This window comes from Atta colombica, unplaced genomic scaffold (genome assembly GCF_001594045.1).
Source record: "Atta colombica isolate Treedump-2 unplaced genomic scaffold, Acol1.0 scaffold27, whole genome shotgun sequence".
NCBI classification, from domain to species: Eukaryota; Metazoa; Arthropoda; class Insecta; order Hymenoptera; family Formicidae; genus Atta; species Atta colombica.
In genome coordinates this window covers 3,107,909-3,132,096 of record NW_017259370.1, presented here as the reverse complement: position 1 = coordinate 3,132,096, position 24,188 = coordinate 3,107,909, and the positions used below count along the sequence as shown (strand labels likewise).

The window sequence follows — 24,188 nt, the reverse complement described above, 5'->3', positions numbered from 1 at the left end:
GCATAATAACATTTATGACGTATCAGAAATTTAGTTTTTTGTTTGACATTTACGAAATGGGTTGCTATACGCTTGAACAAAATTGGGAAATATTGAAAACTTACTTCTAAAGTGGTGAGTCTTCAACCCAAACTGTAAGAAATTCGCATAATCAGCCGAAATGCTGATGTCAATTGGCCGCCTCGCAGATTTGACTCTGCTGGACTATTTTTTGTGGGGAACCGTCAAGGATGAATGTTACGCTAATCAGCCAGAAACGATTCAAGAATTAAAACATGAAATCAAAGTTGCCATCGATGAAATACGTCCATACAGTGGAAAATGTACTGAAAAATTGGGTTGATAGAATGGGATATTGTGCAGCCAGCCGTGGAAATTATTTGAATGAAATTGTATTTCATGTTTAATGGCAATGTACTACCTTTCCAATAAAGCCATAAACTTTGAAAAATATTCATGCGTTTTTTTTTTAGAGCTAAATTAAATTCCAAATTTTAAATGGCCCACTCTGTACATCCTAAAAAATAAAATATTAATTTTTACTTAAAGATGTTAAAACAAAAACTGAAATATTAATTTTTGCATGTTTCATCAAATTCATTGTACGTCTTTAAATCAAAATTAATGTTTTTTACAGCATATAAAAACTAAAAATCTACTTGCAAGAAAATATTAGGTGGGAAAAAGTTCGTAGCGTTTTTCCCGTTAGATGGCATTAAAAAAACGCCACGAACTTTTTCCCATACCTAATATGTATACATATACATATTTTTTTGCAAGTAGATTTTTAGTTTTTTTTTGTTAAGAATATTATCTCTTTCTTAAAAATATTCTTAAGAATTATGTTATTATGTTATTATATTTTGAAAAAAATATTTTAAAACTTAAAATCTACCTACAATCTACCTACAAGAAAGTATATATATATATATATATATATATAAAATAAAAAAAAAATAAAAGATCTAATTAAAAGAATATTTTTGCAATTAGAGATTTTAACTTATTAAGAATATTCAAAGAATTGAAAATCTACTTGTAAGAAAATATATATAATAATAGAAAATCAGAAAACTGTAACCACAGTACATTTGATTGTCAAATATGTTTACGGCGACAAACAGATCCTCGGTATTTTCTCAACGAAACATTAGTATGAATGTATTATAATGTATTGTTAACCTATCGATTTTTCATATATTCATTTGTAAACTCATTTTTTCTCTTTTTCCGGTTATTTTCTTTATTTCAGACTCAATCGCGTTTTCTGACTCGCTTCTTACTCCACTTCTACAAAATTCTTTTCAATTTCCTTGCAGAAAGTCTTTCAGGTTCTCTGTAACCGGTGGCGATTCTAGGTTGCGAATTGTCTGCGCACATCTGTGTTTGGAATTGATTTCAATCGACTAAACGATATGGCAAGTGAAAGGAACATGCGAGCGCGATACCCAGTAAATATTTATTTATACGCTCACATTGTACCGCTTAGCGGCAGCACTTGTCGATCGCGTTGTGTTATATTGTTTTTGCTCAATTTCCATGATAATGAGTGATGAGGGTGATGTTGCCGGCAGCAACAAACATCGATCGAAATCGGAAGATTAGCGCGGCGTTTTACAGCGGATCCATGTACGCAGAAAAGACGCTGACCTCGCTGTGGCGCTGTGGAACGTGGAACCGCTTCGTCGGGTATTCTCGATATACTCCTCTCCTCCAGCCCGTTTGTCGTCCCCTCTGCCCCCTCCCTCGCTCCCACCCTCTCCGACAACTCGATACACACACCGTTCACCAGATCTTTGATTCGCTCTCGCGGAATAGGCCCGGCATGGCATATAAACTCGAATCGCTCGATTCGCAAAGACCTCCCGGAGTTCATGTGTCTGAGATCTCTCTTTTTTTTTTCTTCTTTCTTCTTCCTTCTCTTTTAACCGCACGTGTGTCGTGCGCGCGCGTGCACACCTGTCCTAACGAGGTGGTGCCGCGCTTCCGTGGACGAACACCGGCGGTTATGTCGTTCGACAAAATTGGCATTCCGTCGTGCTGAATCGCTGTCGGCCGTCGCTTTGATGTCTGTAATTCGTCGTCCCTCCGTGTGTAAGCAACTTGTCTTTACCTGGAATGATTCTTTGTGATTCTTTCATCCGAGATGATACGCGATAAAGAAAAAAACGATTTTGTTAAAATATTAAAATCTTCAGCTATCTATAAATCTGAAAATAATTTTGGATCATCAAAATAATTGTATAGGAAACTCAAGCATAGTGAGTAATGTTGTAAAAGAATTTGATAGTCTAGCAACTAGTTTCGAGTGTCCTACTATAATTACTATTTTAGTACACACACTATTGAGTATATTCATGTCCTGTACATTTCTTTTCTTCGAGAAAAAATTAGAAGCATCAAGTAATTACTTAACAAACAATGTTATTTATCATTTTGACGTTTAAGACCTCATTTTAACATCAGAATAATGATAAATAAACGTCATCTTGTGTTGCTGGGTAGTTATAACATTTATATACAATTTTTTTAAGTAACAATATAAATACTTTCTAAAGATGTTAAAATATATATAAGAGCCACTTAATAATTTTTGTAGATTTGTTAAAGTAATGAAAATTAACCCAAGACATCAAATGACTCATCGTGTGAAATAAAGACTCAGAAAATCATCATGTACATGTATGCTGTGGATTTTGATAAAATTATTTTCAGATTTATTTTTAGATACTTTAGCAAAGGCATTCTTTCCGTGACGTTTCTTGCAAATTTGCAAAATGTCGCAAATTCGAAAATCTGTAAATTGTCGCCTCAATAATTAAGTTGATTAAAGAAAGTCAGAGGAAGGAATAATATCGTAATGAGATAAATTTGTCGCTCGTGTCCTCTTTTCCCTCCCTAGTCTTCTTAAACAAGTTCCCGGTTTCTGACCGACGATTTATCGCGTCGTAGCGCGAATTACATTCGTGAAGGTGTGCATCGCCTAAGGACGCGTTCGGCTTTGGAAAGTCAGGAGAAAGCTGTGTATCCGTTCATTTTGTTTTACGCGCTGGAAAGCAATGCTGCATCACACGCTTACTATACAGGAGACTTAATATTCCCGGCGTGCGCCGAGAAACACCGCAAACTCACTCGCAAAGAAGAAAGCCAACGTTCCCCACAATGTTAAGTTCTTCAAACGGGACCAGGAAAGAAAATACTTTTTTTTTCTGCAGAAATTCGATCGCGGAATATCTCGATATTCTCTTCGTGGACATTTTTGAACTTTTTGAAGATATTTTTATTGTAAGAAAAGCTGTGCGAGAATTCGTTTTTGCGTATAAATGAGGCCTCTATCGATTTGTAAAAAAGATGGATTTGACTTCAAGTTGGAACTATAAAATAAATATGATAAAAGATCCCCTCCTTAAAAAACCTCCTAAAAAAGGTTGCAGACAATTGTTACGATTTTCCTACGTGAGAATCATTGTTTTAAAGAAAACAAATGGATTCGCAGTTAATTCTTAATTCTGAGTAAATCTTTGTAATCCTTTTACCTTATTCGACAATAAAGTTGCACGATCAACAGATTTTTATACCCCAAGGAAATACGACAAGAAATGCGCACTTCTAAACAGATATCGCCGTTATTTCTCTCATTTACAATTCAATTTTCATTTTTGATACTATTTGTATGTACATGTACATACACATAGAAGGCTGCGAAAGACACTTTTTTCAAGAAACCATCTTTGAAAGCTGTTAAAATCTCTATTGATCATGTCCCTTCACGAGAAACTCGAGGATAATTCGTTGCGCAATACCTGTTCCGCAGTACCTGTTAGCTCGCTCGTGCTTGTAATGAGCCCTCACTGCAAGGAATTTGACTTGTCCCGTATTAGGTAAAGCCGAGAGCAATAATTTACCGTAATCATCTCTTCTTTCGAAGTACTCATTGAATAGGATTTAAAGGTCTCGTTTATCTTTGAATCATACGCAGTATACAGTTCTGTAGAATGTTAAAATGAAAGGATTTTTATAAGCTTTAGTAATATCTAAATAAAAAAAGATGTTTACGTAACGTACTTCGTAACGTCGATAAATTCTGATATTAATTCTTTTAATTATTTTGTGTAAAATTGGAAAATAAGAAAATTATTTTTCAGAAAATTAATATTTTACGGAACATTTTGTATTCAAAATATTTTATTTTTATACATAAAATACGAAATATTTTGTAAAGTATTCATTTTTCGATTTTCGATTTCAATAAATATCTTAATATTCTTATGAAATAATAAAGGGAATTGAGTCATATAAAAAATTATGAATTTATGTAAAAAAAATACAAATAAATTCTTTACATTATCAATTAAATATTTTTATACTTTTGTTTTTGACATTAATTTTTCTAATCTGAAAATATATTTTTTACTCATTATAATTTCGTGAAAGTTATCTATTCTTTGTTGATTTCCTATTAGATATTTTCTTTTATGTTTTTTTTTGAAATTTTTTAATATTAATTAACTTTACGAAAATATTTCAATAATAATCTCGATAAAAACTTGATGATTGTAAAGTTAAAAAGTAAAAATTATCTAATTATATGTCTGAGGAATCGAATTAACTCTTTATTAAAGGTTAATTTAATTAAAAGGTTAATCATGTCGGGACTTCAAAGTCTCACCGAGTTTTATCCTCCTTATGTCCATTTCTATCAATGCATATTAATTTTAATCTCAGTCTAATTTACTCTTCATCTTTTTCTAATGCTTAGAACTAAAAGAAAGTAAAAGAAAAAATTACGCCGAGATTAAAGTTAATAATCTACATTGATAAAAATGAATATTAATCTCATCTTTCTTTTTTTTTCTCTTCTTCCTTCTTTCGTGAATATGTAATTTTTTCTTTATATAACGAACTTTATCTACATTAGTAAAAATAGATAGTAATCTTATTCTTCTTTTTTCTTCTTTCTTTCTTTCGTAAATAAATAAAATCGAATGGGAATGATGAATTTTTTCTTTATAACGAATACATTAAATGAATTTAAATAAATATTTATCATGGATTTATAATAAACAAGTATTAAATAATAGACTGATAAATTCAGCTACAAGTTATATAATTATTCATCGTCACAATTGATTATTTAATTACGCGTATTCTAATCTTATCCTTTTTCGAGATGGTTGCGGGTTGAGAGACACTGCTTGCTCGCCCGGGCATCTATGGGTTTTTACATTTGTTGTATAGGCAGCGTGTAGATAGACAGAGAGCACATACAGGAGCCTGCCCTGCCGTAATGATCCATCGCGCCGTATAGTGATGCATTCGAGAGGACGGCTGGCGTGTTCAAGCGCGCTCTATTTCCACCGAGAGTGTGTAACGAGTTCTCTCGGTGACCTAGTGGCGCGAATAGAACTCGTCGCCAAGTGCGCGCGTCCTTTCGAAATTGTCCGGTCGAAACTTGGATACCTAACCGGCGTTCATCGTCGACACGCCGGGTGCGTACTCGATTTCGAGCCAGTGCAGTGGGTCGACGTGACTAATCGCCGCAACCTTCGAGAGACGTTTCGTTTCGACGTGACGCACTTAGTCTCATTAAAGGAATTCACGCCCTTTTTTTCATGGAAAAGAAGAAAAACTACTGAAGGTCTGAAGTGGCTCTTCTGAACCGAAGGCAGCCGAGAAGAGCTCGGTTTAAATTCGAAGCGTCTGTCTTTGAGTGGTCTTTCGCAAAAAGCGAACGAGAATATATGTTACTCCTCGAGATAATGAAGCGTGATCGTTAACTGGACCGTTGACAAACACGTTTCTTACATGTCCGAATTAATATTTCAATTAATATTCGCGTCTAAAGGTCTAATTTGCATTTGGGAACAGAACGCGAGGGTGAAATAATTTTTTTTTCAAACTCGGAAGTTTTATGGCACACTCAGCGTTGAACGTAGAGAGAACGTCATGCTTTTTTGCAAACGCACTCGTAAATATACACAATCGCGACACCGCTAACGTTTTTAGTCACTAATTGCTGTTCCTACAACACATCGGGCAACTCCTTATGGGAAAAGGCAACGAAGCGCGAGCAGGACAACGCGACGTTAATGACAGACATTATCGCAACGGTAATAAAGCCAGGCTCAATTAGCCGCGCTGTAAAAGGTACGATGAAAAACTTCGTTAAAGAAAAAAAAAATTGAATGAATTATAAAAACCCGGTCATTGCGTTTTCAATTCATCGCAACAACGATCTATTATATCTTTTTTATTTCGTAATACTGCGAGAATCATTTTCGAGGATTGGCGATGCTTTTACATAATTCATAAAAGCCCATTTGGATCTCTTCGGTTACAATCGAAAGAATTCATGCACTGTTCTAGGTGAGATAAGATTACCAACCGTATTCTTTTGAAGCTCGTGTCACTATCCATTCAAAATTGCATCGAGAAAAATATTTTGTAACTTACAGAAATTTTCTTATTTTTTAATTTAAAAGTTTTGTTCTACTTAACATTTGATTAAAACAATTCAAATTTCATTAGTTTTTATAAATCACATATTGCACAATACATTTCTCTCAATGTCAGGATTGTGAATTAGAAATTAGGACCAGTCAGATTTTAATTTTAATCTTTGTTTTGTTCTGATTGGCTAAGATCTAATCTTCAATTCGCAATCCTTAGGCCCGTTTCTATCTATATAGATATATATATATATATATAATTTTAATCTTGATTTAACTAACTCTTCATCTTTTTTCAGTTCTGAGAATTAGAAAAAAATAAAGAATAAATTGAACTGAGATTAAAGTTAAGCTATATTGATAGAAACGGATTCATCAATCACCAATGCAATGTGTAATGTGACACGGCTTAAGAGTACTTTTTTAAGATAAAATTTCATTAATTAAAATCTTATATTTATGAAGTTATATAAGAATTGTCAACAAACATTATGTTCTAAAAATTTTATATTCTTTATTAAATACCTACATTTAACGCATAAAACAATTATACCCTTCCCGCTCCGGATCATCATCTTTTTTTAAAAAATATACATATGTATTCTATTTTTTATAATTCAAATATGATAGTCTTAACTGTAGGAAACAGCTGACTAACTTTAATGTTAATGAGGAGCCTTGTTCGTACTCGCCCGGTTTAGTGCTGGCCGATTGCGTTCAGAGCCATCGCTAACCGGACTCGGTCTTCGACCCCCCTTTCCTCTTCCATTACCGCGCGACCCTTCCCTCCCTCGCCTCTCGTCCTTGCTCGCCCCTCCCCGCATCTTCATCGCGCCGTGGCGGCCGCATTCCTTCTCTCGAACGGTGAAGCCGCGCCGGGAACTTCGACTTGTTTCTCCTCGCCTCACCTCGCATCAACTCGCCTCAACTCGACTCGACTCGACTTGACTCGCCTCAACTCGACTCGACTCGCTTCGTTTCGTTTCGTCTCGCCCGCCTCGTCTCGTTTTACCTCGCCTCGCCTTTTCTCTCAAGTCTCAAGAGCTCGAGGATGTAAACTCCCGCTCTCGCTTAACTCGGACTAGAGACCCTATAACAAAGTCTGGCCTGAGATAACAAATTTTGAATTGGCTCTTTTTGATTTGATTTTTGTCAACTTCAGTAAATATGAATGAGTGACACAGCACAAGTTAGAATGAGGTAGCATATATAAAAAAAGAACAGATATGTAAGTAAAAATTTACTTACATAACTACTATTTACTTACGTAAATAAATATTTACTCGATAAAATAATGATAGTTAAATTAATGGTTTTTGTATCAAATAAATTTACATTTAGCAAATTTATTTACCTTACAACTATTTAAATAAATATTTATTTACGTAAGTAATTGAAATTTAGCACTTTTTGTTAGAAAGCATCCTCTGTTATCAGATTACGCATTGAAGATTGAGGTTGAAGATCGGAAAATCAAAATTTGATCAATCAAAACAAAAGGAGCTAAAATTTCTTCATTGATCAAATTTTAATCTTCAATCTTTAATCTCAATTTTCAATGTAGTCTGATTTCGGCCTTATAGGGTTTCTAATTCGAACTTGCATTAACTCTCGAATCGAGATCATTGATCAAATTGCATCGGAGTTCCTTGATATATCTGAACACATATTATAGGATACTGCAGAATCATCAAACTTTAACTTCCTGGATCGATCTAGAAATGATTTTTTTATTCAGTCGAACACTTTTGTGACAAATCGAATTTTTTGAGCGTAAAATTTTGATTTTTCGTTGAAATAAAATTCACTTAAAATCAATTGAGAAGCATAATTTTGCATACTTTTTTCCAGCTTTTAATTTATCAAGAGCTCCTTATCTTCTATCGTTATTTACTCGAAAAATTGTAGGCATGCGATAGTCTTGTCAAGGCGGAATCATTTTCATATCAGCCATAAAACACTAACAAAAAGATTATATATCGAATATTCATTGCATCAGTACACAGTAAAAACATTTGTATTTGTGTTGAAAATGGTTCTCAAGTCTTTGTTAAAATTTTGTGTTAAATTTTTAACATATTCAAATTAATTTAACATACTGTAATTATGTTATTTAAATATTTTTATTTAAAAATTTTATTAAATTTATACTAAAAAATATTTCTTAATATCAAAATAACACAATTTATGAATAAATGATAAATAACAAAAAAATGTTTCCAAATATAAATTTTAAATATAAATATATGATAATTTAACATATCATAAATATTAATTTTACTGAAAAAATATGTTTCCACAATTTGTTTATAAATTGTATCAGTATATCTTTTTTTGTATGTTAATTTTTTAAATATTTATGTTACATTCTAACATATCTTGTGTTAAACAAAAATTTGAGTATTTAAGATAACAATAAAATTTGTTAAATTTAACACAAATTTTCCAACTGTGTTTTTTACTTATGCGAGACATATATCAGAGAATCATTTAATAAAGGAATGTAAAAGAGAGAGATCTTATCTTCTTTCTCCTTTTTAATCGTTAAATATGATACACGAAACAGCTATAGTTGCTAATACAAGATTTATCTCCACAAGTATATAAAAGCAATCGAGTTAATGAATGTCCGGTGAGAACCTCAGAGCGACCGCAAAGCGACGGTATCGTCGCGAGGTGGATCGACGTGGCCGCGCATTCGTGACTGCAATGAAAATTTACGTGATTCGTGGTATTGTTTGCGAAGGATCGAGGCAAAGGTTACGCTCGGCGCGTCGCAATATACCGCGATCGATAGATCGCGGAGTATATGCCACACCCAGCGAGATCGCCTTTTTTGCGTGAAGGTCTAGAGATATGACGTAAAAACGCATTGGACTACAACAATGTTACGTTTTTATTCCGATGTGCCGCTTGACGTGCGTATAAAAACACGAGAACGCGTCATGAGTAAATTAGGAGTAGCACCGTGAGATCTCGTACTCTGGTCTAATTATTGTTATCCAGTAACCGCATATTTCGTTGCCATAGGCGCAATATACGTCCGGATCTGAGCCGCCTACAGTTCGTTGCATAACGAAACCGCGTGGTCGTATAGGTCGATTAGGTGGGTTGACTCGGAAGAATGAAACAGGCAGACCATTATTTAGTCATAAGGTTCAGTAACAAATGCCGTCTCTTTCATGGTTTTTTAACTATTATTAGATATTTTTAAATAATGCGAGAGATTTTAAATAATGGCTTGTCCTTGTTAAAATCATTAGATTTAATATCGCAAACTTTCCATTATTTTCGCTCAAAGACACGGTCATTCAAACTTACGTATTTATATAAACGTATTTTGGAGGGAAAGTTATAAATTATGTAAATTAATTTTTTATTTGTAATTAATTTATTTATGAACATAGAAATGTATGAATGCTTAATTTATATATTCTTTAGTCTAACACGAGTTTATTTGCTGTTGAAATTTCAATGCATAAAAGTACATGAAAGTATGTAAGTACGATTCAGAAAATGAAAGTACATATCAACACGTGTAACTATCGAAAAAGAAAATAAATTTTATAAGGTATAAATATTTAGTTTGAAACAAAAAATGCATAGAAAACTTGACACAGGATAAAATAGTGTACATGAAAAAATAATGTACTATCTGTCATTTTGGCTCGGAATGCTGAAAAAATGAATGTATCATTGCGATACTTAGATGACTTTATCCTTTATCGTATACAAAGAAAAAATATCGTAATATCTATGAATTGCGTAAAGAATATACTTCTATTTATATTTCATTGTAAAAAGTATGACGTAGTATTATTTGTTATGAAAATTGATACTATATTTTTATCAATTATATTAATGATATTGCAGTGCGTATTCACTCGCTGAAAAGTTATTTAGGTGAAACAAATTGAAACCGTGCCATGGACACATAAGAATACATATTTGAAGTAGCAGAATAAAAAAAATTTTATGTTCCTACGTTTTAATGACAAGATAGGAAATACGTTGTGTGTACCAAGTTACGTGACTAGAAGAAAAAAGAACGTATATCAAATTACGAAGTGATTTTCCAGTTCGCGCGCGCGCGCATGACACCGTTGATTTATGAACCGTATTGAAAACGTATGGGCAAATAATTTCGCTCTCGCGACATACGTAAGCGAGACGTGCAACAAATTACTGCATCTGAAAAACGCGGCTCTCTATGACAGGTAAAGAAGAAAAAAAAAGAAAAAAAAGGAATTCTATCGTCTGCCGAAGAACTTTCGTAATGCGAACGACTGCGCTTTCTTGAGATATTGCCTGAGAATTCGCATCTTACTCAACCGATATCGATTCTTTTTTTTCTTCCCTTTTCTCTTGATTAATCCACTATGATTCAGATTTGCTAGTTAATTTGTGGTTAGGCTTAACCTAATAATAATGCAAACATATTTTTCTATGGTTTTCTGTGGTTAATCACTAACTGATGGTTCTGTAATGAATAACTTTTAAAGTTACTATATTGAAAGAAAAATGTGTACTAAATTTTAAATAATTGTTTGAATATAGTACTATTATAACATTCATTTCATGGAAAATAAATATTTGCTAAATGAAAAATAATAATAATAGTTAAATCAAATTAACTCATAACTTACATTTAATTAGCTAACATGCCTGTTGCATAAGATATCTAAAAGACGTCTTTTAAAGCCGGTATTCATAATCCGTTCTTATTTCGTCTTAAGTAATATCTTAAGATGCTAATCCTCTGATTTGTTCGTGATATACTGTACTTAAGATAGTCTTAAATATAAGAATCGACTATGAATACCGCCCTTAAACATCTTTTAGACATAAGACATCTAAAAGACATCTTTTAGATATCTTATGCAACATAAATATTATTTGGATTATAGTGAATATTTAGTTCTTCAAATAAATATTTAAATCTTAGTACATTTTTTTCATCATCATAGAAAATCTAGAAAATTACAATTTTTATTATACATTATCGAGTAAAATAAGGTTAAATCTAAATCATAAATTAACTAAATGATGAAAAACCAGATTAAGTGTCTTGTTACAGAATGATACGGGAGAGAGCACAAAATACTTCTGTTTTGCTTAACGTCACGTCACACGAATGACGCAAAACAACATTCGAATAATTCATTAAAAACTTTATATTATTATTTGTTAAATGTGTATGTTTGTCAGATTGGATTAACATACCGAGACGATTGCGGGAAAATCACGCGCGAGATTCTCCAGAAAGATCACGGTCGGCAACCTAATATTTGCGCTTCAACCGAAATAACGTGTTTTGGATCCATCGCGAATATATAGGTCCCGCTTCCGTGCCAAACTCGTCGTGTATTCATAATCCGAGCATCACTGATGCCCGCGAATCCCTCTAAACGGAAATCGCGATTATTTCTGAAATGTGGAGGCGTACCTTCAGAAGCCTCACTGTTTACTGCTGACTATCAACTGACTACAAACATAAGCTTACATGGAAAAGAACGCATCCGTTCAAACTAGAGTTATCAGAAATACTCTTTTAAGAGTACAGGTACTCTCTTTAAGGTCGTGAAACTTCTGGTCATTCATTACAATTTTATATTTATAAAATTATATTAATAAAAATTGCTAATAAAAATTATTTTTATTTTGGAAATTATATATTATTAAATATTGCATTAAAGAATATACTCTTCTTTTGTATTCCCGGATTATCACCTTTTTTTTTTTAAATATACATATGTATTCTTTTCTTGCGATTCAAATATAATAACCCAAGTTACGATGAAATTGTACTGTTACTGTTGACGCGAAAGCAATCGAATTTTGCTACTTTTGTAAATGTTTATTTTAATTATTGCAAACAAAGTCTGTTTTGTTGAAAAATCTGATTAAGCACAAATTGTTCATTGAAATTTGCCACTGAAGCGAAATAGTTTACTTTAGCGTATTTGTTATGAAAATCAACAAATCGAATAAATTGCTAATATAAACGAAGAAAGTGATGAAAAATCAAATATTAAGACTTAATTATTGAAATGTCAAAAAATTAAAAAATATCATTTTTATGCAAGAAATACAATATTAATCAATTATCAATTGTGCAAATATTCTGCAGCACGGAGACAGCAGAGAACAGAAAAAAAAAAATAATATAAGTTTTAATATTAATTTGAAAAATAGAAACGGTCAATAATGACTTCTAGTGTTAAGTTAGGACTCATCTGTGCGTTTTGAGACAGGTAGATATTCGGTAGAGGAAAGAACACACAGGCAAAGAAGCGGAGTTTAGTCGAGGGTCGAATTCGGAGGCTCGCAGAACGCGATCGAGAGCCGGAATCTCGACGGGTCTCGTATCCGGAGAGGGAAAAAAAAGAGAGAAAGAAAAAGAAAGAGAGGCGGCAATTCTGGCAGTCATTGAGAACAGCTCAAGTCGCGGGGCTTTTTTCGGCATCGACTCTCTTTCCGTAAGTGTCTTCTTTCCTCTCCTCTCTTCCGAAGAAAGCGTCTCCCTCATGTAGTTGCGGGCAACGGCGTTTCTCCGCTTCTAAATAAGGAAATGCCTACGCTTCTCCTCCGCCTCCGTCGTTGTCGATTGTCGCGCGCAACTCACTCCTCACACACACACACACACACACACATACACACACACACACACACACACACACACACATACGCACACACACATACGCAAAAAACGCGCACACGTATGCACACATGCGTGATTCTTAACCCATTTAATCCTACAGTTCCATTTTTGGAGCGATGAACATGATTGACCGGTAGAAGTGGGAAAGGCTGAGAGTATTAACATCTCAGTTGTTTGGAGTTTTGTCGAATGTTGATTGTTTGTCCATTTTGATTTCCAAAATTACTTTCCTTCAAAGTCTTTATTTACATGCTATATAATGTAAAAAGAGAAATCTGGACTTGTTTCTATAGTTATTCTCTCGAGGTTTCAACGTTACAATATTCTCGAATTATGCGCAACTTGAGTTCACACTCTCTCTCTCTCTCTCTTTTTTATTTTTTTTAATTATATGTTTGTATTTCTTTTCATTTTCTTGTTATTTTTAGATTTTTAAAGGGCCTAGAATATATTAATAACAAACGTGTTTCTCTCTCTCTCTCTCTCTCTCTCTCTCTCTCTCTTTCTCGCTATTTTATATTTTATTTCCTTTTTCTTTTTACTTTTATATTTTATTTATGTATTCGGTTTCTATTATTGGGCTTTCTATTCAATGACACAAGTGTCGTTCTATCCTTGTTGACATTCAGAGAGTGACAAAGATAGAACGATACTTGTGTCACCAAAATCAATGGAAAACATCCATTATTGTATTGTTTAGTGTATTATTACATTTTTTTGTGTATTATTTTTCAGCTTAAGAAGCTGGAGTGACTTAACAAATAACGATATCTATCTATCTATCTATCTCTCGCCTGCCCGCCCGCGATACGAATTTGAAGCTTGTTGACGAGCGAGCTGCGCATTCGCAGACTCGGCGAAACTGAACTGGAGATGCCTCTCTCTCGCTGTCTTCCTTTTTGGAAAGAGAGGAAACGCGTCCTATGCAATGTACGCGGTCTTTAACTCAGGCCCTTAAGGGCCGGGCTAGCGGGGCCGATGACCGAACCGGATCGGACTCGGAGCGGAGCGGAGTGGAGCGGAGCAGAGCGAAGCGTTCGCCGGGCGTATTCGTGTTCGCGTTCGCGGCAACGAGCGATCGCGCGTGCCTCTGCGGCTCCTCTGCATTGCTCTGCATGCAGCTGTTGCCGCAGCAACCTTCTCCGTTGCATTCTCGCGTTACGGTAAAGCAGATCAGGCCAAGTGCAAAAACACAAGTTTCGTTTATTTATGACGTGTTTATTTAGCGGAAATTCGGACAGGCGACTTTAAATCGCGGTTACTCGCGGAGTCGGAAATAGTTTCTCGGCGATCTATAAGTAGAACCATAATTGATTCCGTTCACTTATACTTGTCGTTCTATTTAACGCCCTGAATTAATCAAAACCGGCTTGCCGTTTGCCCCAGTTTATATGTAGTATATAGTATTCCTCAGTTGTCTCTGGAATTTTGAAATCATGACATTTCTAGATAGTCTTGAAAAAACCTTTTTCCTCCACAACGTTGTGATCTAGAACTCGTTAATTCTAATCAAGTTTGACTATCGTAAAAATTCTAAAACATGGAGAACCGGCTTTGTTAATAGTTGAGCTTGACGGCGTATCTGTTCTTCTTTTTTTAGATATAGATGATGTATCTTTTTTAAAATATTTTTCTGTTCTTCATTTAAATTTTTAGAGATCTTGAGAAATTGATAACAATTTCACATCAATATTCATTCGGTCGTGCTTAAATCGTTCTTTTCTCATCGTTACAACATCGCTAAACGTTATTCTTCGTGAACTTCTCTCACATGCACTTTTCTCCGCCTCTCCCTTTACCTCTTCGCTTTCCCTTTGATCTTTGTAACTGTCATTCGCGTGTTGCATCTTCCTTTCGCCTTGTTAACCTTTTCACGATAATCTTCACTCCTTGAGATTTACAGGAAGGCATGACCGTTGGATTAATGAGTTTTTGACATGTTTATTATTTAAATTGTTGCGATCATTGCATAATCAGCCTGACATTTATATTTTCTCATTTATCTGCTGTTAACATCTTCGTTATCAAAAAGGAAGGAACCACTTGCTTATTAAAATATTTATTAATTAATTATGAAAATATTATCTTTCGAATTCTTTTTTTTTTTTTAGATTCCTCTTACATGATATAATTAATCATATAATCACGTTGGGCAAAATCACAAGTTGAATATCTTAAATTTTTTTTGCTCAAAACGACAAAACGGGTTGTTGTGTAACCACTATAATTTTTTATCATCTACAATATATACTGATAGTATTTTTCATTCCTGTTCGATGAGAAAAAGGGGTGTTGTACGCGATAATCTGTCCTTTTTGCATCCAGCGTTCGAAATTGCAAACCAATAAATTATTTTTCGTACACGCACTACTTATTACAGCAACGCTTATCAGCGAGATATAGATATATAGCAACGAAACCAGCGACTTTCCCAGAAAAAGTTCACTTACGAGAAGAAATCTATACGGACTTTGATCTGATTAAAATCTCAATGGAGATGCAACAGTTGCGCTTAACGGTATTCTTCGGTATTCTTTGTGTAAGGCGATCAAGTCTTCTGATATGATATAAATATTAAACATCATATATGAGATCTTGTATGAGATTTTAACATGTGAGAGGAATCGGAAAATCAAAGCATATCTAGCGGATTTAGAAATTTGAGAAGGTGGTGATTGGTGGGCTGTAAGTGAAATTTTTTTAGGATAAATATGAAAAGTATATACAAGATTAAATTATTATTTAAATTATTACATTGAAAATAAAATAAAATAAAATATTATTAAAATGTATAATTCATAAAACGTTTTATTTAAAATTATATTAACACAAAAAAAATTATGTTTTTTTGTATCTAGGAGTGTCTTAAATTAAAACATATTTTTAATATCATAAAATTATGATTAAACATTTCAAAAATATTAAAAATATATATAATATTTTGTTATGAAAAATTTTTAAAAAAAGGAAAAGAGAACCATGGGCTTCATAATCTCCTTCCGTGAATCCGTCGATGAATCATAGATAATATATGATCGATAGCTATTTTTCTAGACGTTATATTAGGCGGGTAAAAGTTCTTCGAAATCCGACACGTTGCTTGTTATGTACAGGATACGCCTATTTCGATTCGCTTCTTATGCCTTCGATTCGCCAATTTTGTAAATCGTTTCTCCGCACGGATTTCACATTTGTCGCAAAATTTCTGGAGCAACGGTACATATAAATAGGCACGCTTGCCTCATCGTGCAAAAATAAGTTGGAAATTGCTTAAGGGTGGAGCGCAAGATAGATGAGCTAGTTATGAATTTTATGCCACCCATATCTACAACGTATCGCAACGTCGTCGGTTGGGACATTGAAGTGGATTTATCTCTAAAGTCCGCAAGAAAGCTGATATTTTATCGCGTCTTTCATGTGGAATTAATCGTCGAAGGTACTATTAACTCACGTATATATTTGTATATAATTTCATTACGAGACGTTAGCAGAAGTAATCGTATAACGAGGTGCAATTACTCGAAGTAACGATAGTTTAATTATACGCAATCCGACATTCTCTATTTATGCATCACGCGTGTACGTTACTTGAAGCCGCATTAAAATCAAGTCCGCCAGTACTCGATCTAAAAATGGAGATCACGTAACGCATTAGCAATACACACCCGGCAGTCACATTCTCATCGTAACGGTATTTCTTATGCATTCGTGCAATACGAGGATTCAGCTGATATTCAACGTTTATGGGCCGCCTTTGTCGCCGCCGAATTCACGTGGTTCTCGACGAAATGCGTAATTTGTTACTTTCGATTCCTCGAGGAATCGTATTCATGATTGTTATTCATTTACATTGAAACCCGGATAATTCATTCGTGACGTTATATAACTCAGTTGAATGCACGTTCTGACAAGTGAGAATTGAGTTTTTGCCTATAATTTGCACAAACTCGAGACCGTGTACTTTACTGAATCTTGTTAACTCACATCAAAAATGAGATTTTGTATCTGTTGTTATGCGATAACCATCAAAATAAGCAAATACACAGAAAAAGGCTATTCTTAAAACAATCATAATATCACGCTCACATATATATAGCAAAAAGATTGTAATTTTGCAAATTTTTTCAAAGATCCTTGATTTGATTGAATCTTATGTTGATATAAGTATTACTTTGCACTCAATTCAAGACTTGCTTAATCAAAAATTACATCAATATTCAATATAAATTCAATCAAATCAAGACTAAAATGTTTGAAGCAAGATTATAATATTTTGCTTGTATATGAACATATTATATTTGATTTAAAAAGTCTTTCTGTGTTATTATCTGAATATTTGCATAACTTTAGACTTCAGTATCACATGTGTGAAAATAAAAAGCGATTAATATAGATTTTTTTTAACAAACGAATGATTAGCGTTTGATAAAACTTCCAAGTAATTTCCTTTCGTTCAATTCGATCGCTAAATTACACTCTAAAGACGGGTGATGAATCGAGCGCGTGATTCATGTCGCATGAAGAGAGAAGAAATGAGAAAGAGAGAGAGAGAGAGAGGGGGGGGGAGGCAGGCTCATCAATATCATCGGTCTTTGGAGAACGATTTCTCAGCTTCCGAGCGATATGCGGTCATGGATCGTGGTGTCTCACCGATTACAACATCGGTGATCTCATGCCGTCGTCGCGGTGGTGTATCTTCTCGCCATTGCGCTGATACACACCCACGTGCACGCATGCACGCGCGCGCGCATCACGTGACGCTGAGTTACCATCCAAATGAATCGAGATTTCGTTCTCTGTGACCGACGTTTTTATTATTGTTCCTCACGTCTTGCTTCTTGCGACGTAAATGTGGCCGCCCGCTATGTTGACATTGAACGAAGGCACTGATGGAAACTCTCTCTCTCTCTCTCTCTCTCTCTCTCTCTCTCTCTCGCTTTTTCTCTTTCTCACTCGCATCCGACGTGTAAACTATACACGCCACACGCTACACGCATTTCGAGTAGTCAACGAGAAGCTGAGAAGTGAGGAATCGACGTAAGAAAGACAAGAGAGAGAAGGGAGAAAAAGAGAGAGAGAAGAGCCAAGAACGACGGTCAGCTGATGTCACGCAGATGGGCTGGTGAGCTACGCCGTGCTAAAAGCGGCAATGATGCCCTCCTTTATTTCTCCTCTCATCCCCTCCTCTACCCTGGCCATTCTCCTCTTCCCCGCTCATCTGTTTTTCTATCTGCGTCTATCTATCCGCGACAGTGATCCACGTATATCTGTGTTTTCCTCTCGTGTGAATTCCTCGCGCCTCCGAGTCTTCTGTTTGAGAGAAAGAGAAGATCGGACAACGCGGACTCCGAATCACCGACGCATTCTCTCACTTCTCCTTTGCGAGAAAATCGCGGCTGTTGCGAGATGACTCGTGTCGAGAGACTGGGCAACACGCACGTGTAAGATCTGATGTTTTCCATTTGGAATAAGTGTGACAATCAGCGGCGCGGCATGTCTATAGCCGATGCCTCTCGGCGAATAATCACGCCGATAAAGCATCGATTTGTTTTCGCTACTTTGCACGGTGTCGCAATAACATTAATTCACTCGACATTTTTTCCGGCAATAATTCTTTTTCTACAATAATAACTGTTGAAGGATATCTTAATTAAGACAAATCTTTGCAGTTGTAATATAAATCAATCAGAGTCTTTTATTTCAAAAGAAAGGAAATGAAGAATTTTAATTGATCCATTTTCTTATTATTATGTATTACGCATTATGACTGCTCTCGTCCTTGCGAATTTTGCGATTCATAAAAGATTTCTCTTGAGATTTCTCAATCATGACGTACGTATCTCCGAGTCCGCGATATCGCGTTCCACCTGTCTTTCTTCGTTGAATAAAAACAGCGCGTCCATTGAAAGGCTAATAATCGGCTTCGCTTCAAGATAATCGAGTGTTTCATTAGAAGAAGCGAGCTTAATGTGTAGTCATTAACTGCTATAAACGATTTACTGCGCAGCCACTGATCGATTCATTTATGACTTAAGAACGCGTTTAATATAGGAAATATAATAGTAATTGCGCTTGCTCGTCGTTTATTCGCAAATTTGTTTATTTACATGAAATTTTCTTATATCGGATGAACAAAATTATTTTACGCGATTTTACATACGTTATCAAATATAAACTATTAAATTTTAAATAATTTTAAACTATTTCGATAAAAATTGTTTTGCGATTGAAATTGTGTGATATATTAATTTTATATGTTGAAAAACAAATTTTAGGAGCTCGCAGAATCACTCAAGATGAAAAAGATAAAATGAAAACATGAATACAAGTAGCTTGTCGCAGATCGAAGCTTGTTAGATTTGCATTTTTGATTGATTTTTCTGAACATTGACATTTATCTAAGCGAAACGATCTCGAAAGACAGGTGAAAGAGAGCGGCTTATTTCGTATTTATAAGACTTGTGGTCTGGAGATTTTTCTTCCTTCAAATTAGGACAAATTTTACGCGGTCGCCGTAAATGCGCGGTTCGGTTGGAATTACAGTTACATGGTGCGTGATTTGCGGATAGTTTACGCGAAAAGCGACGGTTTGCGGTCATCGTGGGGCTCGGTGTCGTCGCGTGAGCGCGGATCATCGGCACGAGAAGAAGACGAAGAGCCGAAGAGGTCAGGCATGCGAGAAAGTGGGGCAGACGCGGAACGTTGACCTTTACGGTTACGGCGGATATATGTATGTTGGAAGAGCACGACCGAGTTGCACGACGAGGCCCCGTGATCCTTTGTCGCGATGCATCGATGGTCGGTATACCGATCGAACACGAGATAAACAAAATCATCTTTACAACTTAGCTAGAGGCTATTTCTTGATTACACGGGATTGAATTTCAAAGTACGATTTGTTTCTCTTTTATACCAATTTCGAACTCGGCGTTATAATTTTACTTTAGTTACAGTAAATTTAATTCAATTACACTTGAATAATTCGACGTGCACCTGTGAATTTTTATTATCCTGAAAATGCTCCGAAAATATTCTCCTTGAGATTAAATTTCAAAGCGCAATTTGTTTCCCTTTAAACCTCAATCTGATGTTATAATTTTATTTCAGTTACACTGTATTAAATTTTACTGTATTAAATTTTTGAATTATTTGATCTGTAAATTTTTTTATCGAGGAAATGTTTGCAAAAGTGTTCTTTTTAATACTAAATAATTAATTCCTAGCGTGAAATAACAGATATAAATTTAATTGTATAAGGTTAGAAGGTTTATCCATATTTTTTACACATAGCTGACTATTGCAAGTAAACAGATAAACATTTATTTAAGATCATAAAACCACGTATATTTTGTAAAATTCAAATAAATAAATTTTTGAAAAAAATAAAAAATATTCATATACAATAAAAATGTATTTTTTTAATTTCCTCAAATATCAATAAAATTTAAAAACTACTTCCTTGAAAGGAAAGATTAAAACATTTTTCACTCAAGTTGATTAAGGCAATTATTCCAATGTCACATATATCAATTGTTATCAACTGTCCCATGTGGAAACATCAAGAAAACAAATAAAAAAAAATTGAATAAGAAAGAATTTAATCCTTTCTCGTCATTTAAGAGGGGCAGCCACGCCCAACCGTTAGATTCGCAGCGCCGTTATTAGCGCTGCGTTTAATATACGTATAAGTCGCATAAATGCGTGCATGCGTGACTACGAACGTAGGTATGCAGAGACACGCTTTATACGTTATCGCTATACAGTCAGACGCCACATATAAAGAGACCAATCGCGTGACATTATTGAATGAAGGATGCACGCGGTTCCATTTCGTTCGCGCTTCGTTTCGTTTTCCTCGTTAATATAACGGTCACCCTAGATTCCTCGTAGATTGGCCCATTCAATGTAATCGGCGTGTCGCATCAAAACTCTTTGCGAGCTTCTTCCATCGAAAGTATTGGAATTCAAATCGGTACTTTAAAGGAAGAAATATCTTGCTAGATTTGCAAAATTAGCATTTTTTTTATTTTTTGGCATAAGAAATGTGGAACATTCTTTTTTATGTAAAACCATAAAAAAATGAAAAATATTGGAACTGTAATTATTTTTTTATATTAATAGATAGAGCGTAGTGCTAACTTCACAGATCCGTGTCTCTGTATTTTCAAATCCTTGTTCTTTATCTCCCGAATTCTTTTCGGAATCGTTTAATTCTCAAAGAGGGACTAGGATTCTATCGATTCTATCGATATATCAGCAAGCCAATCAAAAGCCAGAGAATTCGAGGTATCAACTTTCCAAACGTAGAGTTTAAGACGTCATTGGTTCCTCGATTTTTCGAATTTAGAGGAATTTGTTAATCGTCACGTATTCATTGTTGAATTGTTTTTATGTTACAGAAATCGCAAAGGTGCGGGCGAGTCTTTTTCAAATCAGTGGAGTGAAAAAAGAGCCGCTCGTCTTGCCGGAACCCGAGGGCGACATTACGACGCTCACGGAGAAGGTCTATGTACCCGTTAAAGAACACCCAGACGTAAGTATCGCGAGAGACTGACGCATATATGTAATATAAACTTGGCATGTTTCCCGGATTATCACAAGGCGCGATTCAAGGAATACGCTTGGAATACGAAAATGAGGAGATTCTTCAGAGAATTGAAGAGAGCGAACGTATTGATGCTTTTATGAGAGAATTTACATTAATCATTTAGTATGTACATATATTAGCTAAGACGACAATCGGGACGTTGCTGAAACTAAATATCTGTTATTTTGTAATGAGTGGACAGAACGAATTGAATTAAACGCTAGTTTGCGGGAGAAACCCATCATTTTATTTTATATGCAAAAGAAATATCTATTCATGAACTTTATTTAAACACTCAAAATTTGACGTATTACGTGGCTCAGAGCTCGGTCCAATTTCATTAATGTAAGATTAATCTTAGTTTAATTTATTCTACACTGAAAAAAAAGATTGGCTGAATATCATTTTTAATTGCAGCCAATTAAAAATGCTGTGCCATATTTTATCATCTAATTTACTGCAACAGCCAATCTTTTATTTCATATTAATGTATCTTTTTCGAATTCTAAGAATTTGAAAAAGATAAACAGTAAGTTAAATCGAGATTAAAGTTAATCTTATATTAGTGAAACCGGTCCTTGATGATTATATATTTAAAAGATCTCGGCACAATACGGGCGATCATTTCCATGAAAGGAATTTATTTAGAATTCTTCAAAGGCAGTTATAGTTATTAATGTTATAAAAAATGTATTTAATATTTTTTCCAATATATTGATAAAAGTTTAACTTTAGTTTCAGTTCAACTTATACCTATTCTTCACCGTGTTCTAATTCTTATAACTAGAAGAATTAATTAAACCGAGATTAAAATTAATTACATTGAAATAGAAATGGGCATAAATGAAGTCGGCCGAATTGTGGGGCCCTTTATTATATATATCTATTTTTATATGTTTCATATTATATCTATATTTTGTGTGTGTGTGTGTGTGTGTGTGTGTGTGTGTGTGTGTGTGCGTGCGTGCGTGCGTGCGTGCGTGCGTGCGCGCGCGCGCACCTACGTAGAATGTTCGGTGAAAACAAAAGGATAGATTTCCATATATATTTTAAGACGAAACTTCTATCAAAATATCAAGGATATACATATATAATAGCTTTTTAATTGTAAAGTTAGTGAATCATACCGCCTAAAGTTCGCGTGCTCAGATGCGGTTGGATTTTCCATTGTATCACATCTGAACGCGCGAACTTCAGATGGTATAATTCGATAACTTCAAATGCTTATAATTCAAATACTACTAAAGCGTCAACATTTTGGTAGATTAGAATTTTTGTCTCGAAATGATCTCAGGAATCTACCCTTAAATTATTACGGTTTTTATCGTACACCCTATATATATTTATATAGTACCCATCGTGAATGGGCATCTAAATCTATCGAAAATTTTCTTGGGACAGACGCGTTTCTCCGTCGTACCGATGAAGGTTAATTTTCACTACGGATCCGCGAAAGGAAGAGTATCGTTCGCCGATCTCGGGAGACGAGCGATGCGCAGCATGCACTCAACATCGAACGCTGAATGTTATTTCTGTAACGCCCGAAATAGGGTTCGCACCGAAGAGACGACTCCCTTTCCTTCTCCACGCTCCGTTTCCTCGTCTCGCTCGCTCGTGCGTTTCTACCGGAGCGGTTGGCTCTCATTGAGACGTAATAACCGGGTCGTAAGCTTATTAACCTTTCGTGCGGGGTCTCTCGATCTCTTTTTTTTTTTTTTAGTTAAATCTTTTTAAATATTAGTATTGTATTTAATTTATTTAAAGATACAAGAGAGATATTCATTCGACGAGAACAGATGAGAAAAAGTACGTCAGTTTTCACGCGCGAGACATTGATTGATAATCAGGCAAGCATCCGCAATTATTAGTTTATTATGGATGCCTCTTGCGAATTATCGATCGATTCGTCCATTATCGCGTCGTAGACGACCCACGATGCGGGTCTTGCTTTGTGCGCCCATCGACTTTATAATTATTTAATTATCGTGCACCGATTTCACTGATTGATAGGTTTCGATAATGTCTCATGTTATCGGCGCATGATTCTTATCTTTACTGAGAAGGACACTTCCTTGAACACACCAAGCACGGTAACTCGTCTTATCTTTCGTGCCTGCATAAATTTGCATGAATTGTTAAAATTGTTATTATTCTGCGTTCCTTGTTTATTTGAAATTACATTAAATTATGTTTCTTTAGAATAAATGGGAGATGTCTGTAGGGTGTTAAAGTCTCTCTCTCTCCCTTATTTTTTTTCCTTCCACTGCACTTCAGCATTTAGACACGCCTCAATCGCATTAAAATCTCGCTATTTTTGAAAAAATAAAGAAATGGGCGAGCACTGGGCTAAAGAGATGCGGATGATTCATCGTCTAAACTTATCCGTCTTTATTTACCGGGATCCAACAATGAAACTGGATATCTCGTGGAACAAGTCTTTTTTCACACGATCGTACAAGCCAAATTTAGTGCTTTGTGCATAAAACTAAAT

At 34.8% G+C, this 24,188-nt stretch overlaps 1 protein-coding gene across 5 annotated transcripts in view; it reads left to right on the top strand.

Moving 5' to 3' along the window:
- LOC108689500 (protein held out wings) overlaps positions 1-24,188 on the top strand; it is a 49,614-nt gene that overhangs the window by 5,139 nt on the left and 20,287 nt on the right. For all 5 annotated transcript variants that reach the window (XM_018196276.1, XM_018196275.1, XM_018196274.1 and 2 more), the window contains exon 2: positions 21,510-21,643. In XM_018196276.1, the coding sequence (XP_018051765.1) occupies positions 21,510-21,643 (134 nt within the window). The remainder of the gene's footprint in view (positions 1-21,509; positions 21,644-24,188) is intronic.